General features: G+C 45.5%; 1 protein-coding gene across 1 annotated transcript in view; it reads right to left on the bottom strand.

Moving 5' to 3' along the window:
• Nucleotides 1-8,354: 8,354 nt before the first annotated feature.
• LOC121554671 (galactose-specific lectin nattectin-like) overlaps nucleotides 8,355-10,044 on the bottom strand; it is a 5,278-nt gene continuing 3,588 nt past the window's right edge. The window contains exons 4-7 of the mRNA XM_045220688.1: nucleotides 9,823-9,917; nucleotides 9,174-9,308; nucleotides 8,666-8,804; nucleotides 8,355-8,505 (exon numbers count right to left, since the gene is read on the bottom strand). Of these exons, the coding sequence (XP_045076623.1) occupies nucleotides 8,438-8,505; nucleotides 8,666-8,804; nucleotides 9,174-9,308; nucleotides 9,823-9,917 (437 nt within the window). The 3' untranslated portion in view covers nucleotides 8,355-8,437. The remainder of the gene's footprint in view (nucleotides 8,506-8,665; nucleotides 8,805-9,173; nucleotides 9,309-9,822; nucleotides 9,918-10,044) is intronic.

Here is a 10,044-nt window from a genome sequence, read left to right as displayed (position 1 = left end):
ACTGATCCTTCATTCCACTCGTTTACTGATCCTTCATTCCACTAGTTTACTGAATCCTTCATTCCACTAGTTTACTGATCCTTCATTCCACTAGTTTACTGATCCTTCATTCCACTCATTTACTGATCATTCATTCCACTAGTTTACTGAACCTCCCTAGGCCTCCCTAGCTCTCCTAGCCCTCCCTAGCCCTCCCTAGCCCTCAACTACAGGACTACTGTCACTCACTCTCAGCTGTAAGAGCCTCCTAGCCCTCCCTAGCCCTCCTAGCCCTCCCTAGCCCTCCCTAGCCCTCAACTACAGGACTACTGTCACTCACTCTCAGTTGTAAGAGCCTCCTAGCCCTCCTAGCCCTCCCAGCCTTCCCTAGCCCTCCCTAGCCCTCCCTAGCCCTCCTTAGCCCTCCCTAGCCCTCCCTAGCCGTCTTAGCCCTCCCTAGGCGTCCTAGCCCTCCCTAGCCCTCCCAGCCCTCCTAGCCTTCCTAGCCCTCCTAGCCCTCCCTAGCCCTCCCTAGCCCTCCCTAGCCCTCCCTAGCTGTCCTATCCCTCCTAGCCCTCCTAGCTTGAAGTTCCTTGGTGTCCACATCACCAACAAACTATCATAGTCCAAACACACCAAGACAGTTGTGAAGAGGGCACGACAACACCTTTCCCCCCTCAGAGACTGAAAAGATCTGGCATGGGTCTCCAGATCCTCAAAAAGTTCTACAGCTGCGCCATCAAGAGCATCTGACCGGTTGCATCACCGCCTGGTATGGCAACTGCTCGGCATCCGACCGTAAGGCGCTACAGAGGGTAATGCGTATGGTCCAGTACATCACTGGGGCCAAGCTTCCTGCCAATCAGGACCTATATACCAGGCGGTGTCAGAGGAAGGCCCAAAACGTTTTTAAAGACTCCAGTCCCCCAAGTCATAGACTGTTCTCTCTGCTACTGCACGGCAAGCGGTACCGGACCTACACTTGGCACTCCGGTACCGCTTGCCGTGCAGATTACGGAGCCTCCCTAGTCCCCTAGCCTTCATAACCTCAAGCAGTCAATAGGGTTCCGGAGCCTCCCTCGTCCCCCTAGCCTTCATAACCTCAAGCAGTCAATAGGGTTCCGGAGCCTCCCTCGTCCCCCTAGCCTTCATAACCTCAAGCAGTCAATAGGGTTCCGGAGCCTCCCTCGTCCCCCTAGCCTTCATAACCTCAAGCAGTCAATAGGGTTCTGGAGCCTCCCTCGTCCCCCTAGCCTTCATAACCTCAAGCAGTCAATAGGGTTCCGGAGCCTCCCTCGTCCCCCTAGCCTTCATAACCTCAAGCAGTCAATAGGTTCGGGCCTCCCTCGTCCCCCCTAGCCTTCATAACCTCAAGCAGTCAATGGGTTCCCGGAGCCTCCCTCGTCCCCCTAGCCTTCATAACCTCGAGCAGTCAATAGGGTTCCGGAGCCTCCCTCGTCCCCCTAGCCTTCATAACCTCAAGCAGTCAATAGGGTTCCGGAGCCTCCCTCGTCCCCCTAGCCTTCATAACCTCAAGCAGTCAATAGGGTTCCGGAGCCAGTTCGAAATAGCAAAAGGTGTATTTACAAAAACAGGGGGCAGGCAAACGACAGGTCAAGGGCAGATAGAGGTCAGTAATTCAGAGCAGAGTCCGAAAGGTACAGAAACGGCAGGCAGGCTCAGGGTCAGGGCAGGCAGAATGGTCAAAACCGGGAAAAACAGGGACTAGAGCAAAACAGGAGTACGGGAAAACCGTGGGTAGGCTTGACGAGACAAGACGAACTGGCAACAGACAAACAGAAAACACAGGTATAAATACCCAGGGGATAATCGGGAAGATGGACGACACCTGGAGGTGGGTGGAGACAAGCACAGGACAGGTGAAACAGATCAGGGTGTGACATAAATAAGTCTCCTGCCATCTTGAAGACTCATAATGCTAGCTAGTGTGCTGAAGGTTTGAGGAAGTATACACTTCATAATGCCAGCTAGTGTGCTGAAGTTTAGAGGAAGTATACACTTCATAATGCTAGCTAGTCAGCTGAAGGTTAGAGGAAGTATACACTTCATAATGCCAGCTAGTGTGCTGAAGTTTAGAGGAAGTATACACTTCATAATGCTAGCTAGTCAGCTGAAGGTTAGAGGAAGTATACACTTCATAATGCCAGCTAGTGTGCTGAAGGTTAGAGGAAGTATACACTTCATAATGCTAGCTAGTGTGCTGAAGGTTAGAGGAAGTATAAACTTCATAATGCTAGCTAGTGTGCTGAAGGTTAGAGGAGGTATACACTTCATAATGCTAGCTAGTGTGCTGAAGGTTAGAGGAAGTATACACTTCATAATGCTAGCTAGTGTGCTGAAGGTTAGAGGAAGTATACACTTCATAATGCTAGCTAGTGTGCTGAAGGTTAGAGGAAGTATACACTTCATAATGCCAGCTAGTGTGCTGAAGGTTAGAGGAAGTATACACTTCATAATGCTAGCTAGTGTGCTGAAGGTTAGAGGAAGTATACACTTCATAATGCTAGCTAGTGTGCTGAAGGTTAGAGAAGTATACACTTCATAATGCTAGCTAGTGTGCTGAAGGTTAGAGGAAGTATACACTTCATAATGCTAGCTAGTGTGCTGAAGGTTAGAGGAAGTATACACTTCATAATGCTAGCTAGTCAGCTGAAGGTTAGAGGAAGTATACACTTCATAATGCTAGCTAGTGTGCTGAAGGTTAGAGGAAGTATACACTTCATAATGCTAGCTAGTGTGCTGAAGGTTAGAGGAAGTATACACTTCATAATGCTAGCTAGTGTGCTGAAGGTTAGAGGAAGTATACACTTCATAATGCTAGCTAGTCAGCTGAAGGTTAGAGGAAGTATACACTTCATAATGCCAGCTAGTGTGCTGAAGGTTAGAGGAAGTATACACTTCATAATGCTAGCTAGTCAGCTGAAGGTTAGAGGAAGTATACACTTCATAATGCCAGCTAGTGTGCTGAAGGTTAGAGGAAGTATACACTTCATAATGCCAGCTAGTGTGCTGAAGGTTAGAGGAAGTATACACTTCATAATGCTAGCTAGTGTGCTGAAGGTTAGAGGAAGTATACACTTCATAATGCTAGCTAGTGTGCTGAAGGTTAGAGGAAGTATACACTTCATAATGCCAGCTAGTGTGCTGAAGGTTAGAGGAAGTATACACTTCATAATGCTAGCTAGTGTGCTGAAGGTTAGAGGAAGTATACACTTCATAATGCTAGCTAGTGTGCTGAAGGTTAGAGGAAGTATACACTTCATAATGCTAGCTAGTCAGCTGAAGGTTAGAGGAAGTATACACTTCATAATGCTAGCTAGTGTGCTGAAGGTTAGAGGAAGTATACACTTCATAATGCTAGCTAGTGTGCTGAAGGTTAGAGGAAGTATACACTTCATAATGCTAGCTAGTGTGCTGAAGGTTAGAGGAAGTATACACTTCATAATGCTAGCTAGTCAGCTGAAGGTTAGAGGAAGTATACACTTCATAATGCCAGCTAGTGTGCTGAAGGTTAGAGGAAGTATACACTTCATAATGCCAGCTAGTGTGCTGAAGGTTAGAGGAAGTATACACTTCATAATGCTAGCTAGTCAGCTGAAGGTTAGAGGAAGTGTACACTTCATAATGCTAGCTAGTGTGCTGAAGGTTAGAGGAAGTATACACTTCATAATGCTAGCTAGTGTGCTGAAGGTTAGAGGAAGTATACACTTCATAATGCCAGCTAGTGTGCTGAAGGTTAGAGGAAGTATACACTTCATAATGCTAGCTAGTCAGCTGAAGGTTAGAGGAAGTATACACTTCATAATGCTAGTTAGTGTGCTGAAGGTTAGAGGAAGTATACACTTCATAATGCTAGCTAGTCAGCTGAAGGTTAGAGAAAGTATACACTTCATAATGCTAGCTAGTGTGCTGAAGGTTAGAGGAAGTATACACTTCATAATGCTAGCTAGTGTGCTGAAGGTTAGAGGAAGTATACACTTCATAATGCCAGCTAGTGTGCTGAAGGTTAGAGGAAGTATACACTTCATAATGCTAGCTAGTGTGCTGAAGGTTAGAGGAAGTATACACTTCATAATGCCAGCTAGTGTGCTGAAGGTTAGAGGAAGTATACACTTCATAATGCTAGCTAGTGTGCTGAAGGTTAGAGGAAGTATACACTTCATAATGCTAGCTAGTGTGCTGAAGGTTAGAGGAAGTATACACTTCATAATGCTAGCTAGTGTGCTGAAGGTTAGAGGAAGTATACACTTCATAATGCTAGCTAGTGTGCTGAAGGTTAGAGGAAGTATACACTTCATAATGCCAGCTAGTGTGCTGAAGTTTAGAGGAACTTGTATCTCTGAGTTTTTGACAGAATCCAAACGCACCACAAAATTCCCACTGGGGAATTACATCATTCGCAGGAGGAGCCGAACAGTGGTGTAAAAATACTTTAAAGTACTACTTAAGTTTTTTTGGGGGTATCTGTACTTTACTTTACTATTTCTATTTTTGACAACTTTTACTTTTACTTCACTACATTCCTAAATAAAATAATATACTTTTTACTCCATACATTTTCCCTGACACCCAAAAGTACTCGTTACATTTCAAATGCTTAGCAGGACAGAAAAATTGTCAAATTCTTGCACTTATCGAGAGAACATCCCTGGTCATCCCTACTGCCTCTGATCTGGCAGTCTCACTAAACACAAATGCTTTGTTTGTAAATTATATCTGAGTGTTGGAGTGTGCCCCTGGCTATCCATAAATTAAAGTAAATTTAAAAAACAAGAAAGTTGTGTCGTCTGGTTTGCATAATATAAGGAATGTGAAATGATTTATAGTTTTACTTTTGATACTTAAGTATATTTTAGAAATAACATTTACTTTTGATACATAAGTATATTTAAAACCAAATACTTTTAGACTTTTACTCAAGTAGTATTTTACTGGGTGACTTTTACTTGAGTCATTTTCTATTAAGGTATCTTTACTTTTACTCAAGTATGACAATTGGGTACTTTTTCCACCACTGGAGCCAAACAGGCATGGGACCAGCTCATTAGATCGCTGATACACTTGAAGCAGCGTGATCCATTTGCTTTCCAGTATATAACCTACTGACAGGAGCTTCATGTGCTTACTACACTTTATATACACATGGACAAAAGTACGTGGTCAACCTTTCAAATTTGTGGATTCGGCTATTTCAGCGAAACCCGTTGCTGACTGGTGTATAGAATCGAGCACACAGCCATGCAATCTCCATGGACAAACATTGGCAGTGGAATGGCCCGTACTGAAGAGCTCAGTGACTTTCAACGTGGCACCGTCATAGGATGGCACCGTCAGTTCGTCAAATTTCTGCCCTGCTAGAGCTGCCCCCGGTCAACTGTAAGTGCTGTTATTGTGAAGTGGGAACGTGTAGGAGCAGCAACAGCTCAGCCGTGAAGTGGTGGGCCGCACAAGCTCACAGAACGGGACGGCCGAGTGCTGAAGCACGTAGCGCATACCGTCTGTCCTCGGTTGCAACACTCACTACCAAGTTCCAAACTGCCTCTGGACGCAACGTCAGGGAGCTTCATGAAATGGGTTTCCATGGCCGAGCCTCAGATCACCATGAGCAAAGTTAAGCGTCGGTTGGAGTGGTGTAAAGCTCGCCGCCATTAGACTCTGCAGCAGTGGAAATGCATTCTCTGGAGTGATGAATCACGCTTCACCATCTGGCAGTCCGACGGACAAATCTGGGTTTGGCGGATGCCAGGAGAACGCTCCCTGCCCCAATGCAAAGTGCCAACTGTAAAGTTTGGTGGAGGAGGAATAATGGTCTGGGGCTGTTTTTCATGGTTCGGGCTAGGCCCCTTAGTTCCAGTGAAGGGAAATCTTAACGCTACAGCATACAATGACATTCTAGATCATTCTGTGCTTCCAACTTCGTGGCAACAGTTGGGGAAGGCCCTTTCCTATTTCAGCACAACAATGCCCCCCTGCACAAAGCGAGGTCCATACAGAAATGGTTTGTAGATTTCGGCGTAGAAGAACTTGACTGGCCTGCACAGTGCCCTGACCTCAACCCATCGAACACCTTTGGGATTAATTGGAACGCCGACTGCGAGCCAGGCCTAATCGCCCAACATCAGTGCCCGACCTCACTAATGCTCTTGTGGCTGAATGGAAGCAAGTCCCCGCAGCAATGTTCCAACATCTAGTAGAAAGCCTTCCCAGAAGAGTGGAGGCTGTTATAGCAGCAAAGGGGGGAACCAACTCCATATTAATACACATGATTTTGGAATTCGACAAGCAGGTGTCCACATACTTTTGTCCACATACGTGTGTACTGTATATACAGGTAACTATCAAAATAATGGAAACACTTGGGCAAAGATTAGTTGACTATTTGAATCAGCTGTGGAATACATTCAATAAGTGGAATGGCTGGGGGTACTCAAGGAGAGGTTAAGGAAACCCTGTGGTAGGTACATAACCTAGTGTATGCCTGGAGGTACCAGAGGAGAGGTTAAGGAAACCCTGTGTTAGGTACATAACCTACTGTATGGCTGGAGGTACCAGAGGAGAGGTTAAGGAAACCCTGTGTTAGGTACATAACCTACTGTCTGGCTGGAGGTACCAGAGGAGAGGTTAAGGAAACCCTGTGTTAGGTACATAACCTACTGTATGGCTGGAGGTACCAGAGGAGAGGTTAAGGAAACCCTGTGTTTTATCAACTAATCAACAACGTTGTTATGCAGTTGTATCAATTAATCAACAACACAGTTTATCAACTATATTTGTACAATTAATTTCCAGGGAGGAGAAAGGAAAACCAGTAGGTTAAGCTACAGCCGACTCGGTGGTTTTAGTTGGCTACAATATCTATAGCCTAGGCTACAATTGAAATGTCAAGTTCTCTTTTTCATTCATTTAAATTCATACTATTTTCATAATTTTGCTTACCTCTCCTCTCCTCTCCTCTCCTCTCCTCTCCTCTCCTCTCCTCTCCTCTCCTCTCCTCCCTCTCTCTCTCTTTCTCCTCTCCTCTCCTCTCCTCTCCTCTCCTCTCCTCTCCTCTCCTCTCCTCTCCTCTCCTCTCCTCTCTTCCCTCTCTCTTTCTCCTCTCCTCTCCTCTCCTCTCCTCTCCTCTCCTCTCCTCTCCTCTCCCTCTCCTCTCCTCTCCCTCTCCTCTCCTCTCCTCTCCTCTCTCTCTCTCTCTCTCTCTCTCTCTCTCTCTCTCTCTCTCTCTCTCTCTCTCTCTCTCTCTCTCTCTCTCTCTCTCTCTCTCTCTCTCTCTCTCTCTCTCTCTCTCTCTCTCTCTCTCTCTCTCTCTCTCTCTCTCTCTCTCTCTCTCTCTCTCTCTCTCTCTCTCTCTCTCTCTCTCCTCTCCTCTCCTCTCCTCTCCTCTCCCTCTCCCTCTCCCTCTCCCTCTCCCTCTCCTCTCCATTCTGTCATTGAATACCAGTAGGAGTGTGTTTGTGGGTGTGTTTCAGTGTGTGTGTTTTTAGGACTGATGAATGACCACTAGGTGGCAGTATATGTTCCCCAAATCACAACCTCCCTGTTCTAATTTGGCTGGAGTGGACGACAGTGCAATAACCATTAACCCTGGCCCCATTCTAAATCTAACCTCTAGTTTGGCTGGAGTGGACTACAGTTCAGTAACCATTAACCCTGGCCCCATTCTAAATCTAACCTCTAGTTTGGCTGGAGTGGACTACAGTGCAGTAACCATTAACCCTGGCCCCATTCTAAATCTAACCTCTAGTTTGGCTGGAGTGGACTACAGTGCAGTAACCATTAACCCTGGCCCCATTCTAAATCTAACCTCTAGTTTGGCTGGAGTGGACTACAGTTCAGTAACCATTAACCCTGGCCCCATTCTAAATCTAACCTCTAGTTTGGCTGGAGTGGACTACAGTGCAGTAACCATCAGCCCCTCATTGACCTTTAAACATGAAGATGGTAGTGATGATAATGGTGATGATGATGATGGTGATGATGATGATTATGATGATGGTGATTTATATCAATTGTGTTAGTGTGGAATTGGTCATCTCTGGTTTGACTATGAAAATGTACAAAATGGTCCTGTGTAGCTCAGTTGGTAGAGCATGGAGTTTGCAACACCAGGGTTGTGGGTTCGATTCCCACGGGGGGCCAGTATAAAAACTCACTATCTGTAAGTCGCTCTGGATAAGAGCGTCTGCTAAATGACTTAACTGTAAATTGTACAACATGTTGATGAAAATCAAAAGTATTACAAAGTGAGAAGCAACTGTTTAACATTTCATTTAAGTATGTTATATGGACCTTCACACTTCAGAGTTTCATAATTATCTCCAGCTGGTGTTTTATATAAATGACCACTGAACAAAAGGTAATATTGCAGACTGTGCCTTTATTTAAAACAATCTCATATGCTGAGAGCCTCTCCAATGTATTCTCTCCTAAAATGTAGCCATCACCGCTTTCTGGAACACAGGAAGGGAAGTTTAAACCAGCAGGGAACATCATTCTGGCGGTGGGATGCTGGGAAAGAGAGAAACACAGAAAGGTAGGTATTGTATCTATGTTGGTTTTATAAATATGTAGCTAATAAAGGAACAAATTCCCTTTAAGATGTATTTTACAACTATCCAAATGTTTGATGTATAATGAGAGGGAGAGTACTCTGGTGACAGCATTGTACCTCCGTAGTTCATCTCCATGCAATGCTCCCGGCCGTTCGTGTTGTCCATCACAACACCATGGTTGTAGTTAGAGGGTTGCCCCGGGCCCCAGTTCTGGTAGTTAAACCTGGACCCGTCACTCCACAGCCAAAGACCCTCCTACAGAGCACATAGGAGGATGCATCACCAGCACACAGTAAACACTATATATTTACACTGTAATTACTGTCTTTAAAGGGGCAATCTGGGATTTGGAAAATAACTAATTGGCAACCCACCACTGTTTGGGTAAATAGCTGAGGAATGGGCCTGGAGAAATGTAACCACTCTCAGATTCCTAGACAGAGCTATGGATGCCAGGACTGACCATCTATGAGATCATCATGATTTAACCATGGCTTGAAGCTATACAGTGTTTGTAATATCAGAAAACAAACTGATATGAGGGTTGAGGCACCACTAGGCCTTTATAGATGGAATTCATCAAGAATCAATGCATCCTATATGTTTCATGAGGGTTGAACAGACCTTGATGGCATCGTTGGCTCCAATCCAGGTCCGCTGCGCTTTCTTGGTACTCTTCTTGATGACAGACTGAAGAAAACGATACTGGGGAAGGCTGTGCACTGATGCCAGATTACCTCCCAAGAGCAAACATTTCCTCTGGAGAGAGACCGAGAGCGATAGAGGAGCGAGAGAGAGGGGAGAGAGAGTGAGAGAGAGAGAGAGAGGGGAGAGAGAGAGAGATAGGGAGGCGAGAGAGGAGAGAGAGAGAGAATTAAACAGAGGTAGAATGTAAAGGTTAACAGAAGGACTAACACATCATGTTATAGTTTCTCAACCCTGTTGAACACAGACTAAACCTACAGAGTCAACTGCAACAATGTATGGCCACCAGACAGGGATGGAGATAGCATCCCCGCTAGCCCAAGGCTAGTGCTTTTCAGACCAGGCTTGTAGAAAATGTTTCCAACTAGCCCAAGATGCAGGTCAATTATTGTCTTTTCCATTATCACATAGCACATTTTGGACCCTGGCTAGTAGAAATTGAGGTCTACCAGCCCGGCTGGCCAGTGTCCAAAATCCTTAAATAAGCAGATGATCTCTCCTTAAACCATCAATACTTAAAATCACCCACACAGCTGATCTCAATTATCTACAGCAAACGTCCAGGTACCTCTGCCTCTGGCCATGTGGTCACGAGGGGGACGTAGCGATAGCAGTGTGTCTTATAACTGGGCCAGCCATGTGGGCAGACTCTGCGATGACACTCTGTAGGGGGGAGAGATCACATTAAATAACATTATGAAATGGTTAGTTCCCACCAGACAATTGGTCAAAAGTGCGTTCCAGCTGTGATGTTACTGAACAAAACCCCATGGCTAACCACCTGTTGTTG

This window comes from Coregonus clupeaformis, unplaced genomic scaffold, assembly GCF_020615455.1.
Source record: "Coregonus clupeaformis isolate EN_2021a unplaced genomic scaffold, ASM2061545v1 scaf5016, whole genome shotgun sequence".
NCBI lineage: Eukaryota > Metazoa > Chordata > Actinopteri > Salmoniformes > Salmonidae > Coregonus > Coregonus clupeaformis.
The sequence above is the reverse complement of the archived record's forward strand: the minus strand, read 5'-3'. Positions and strand labels throughout refer to the sequence as shown.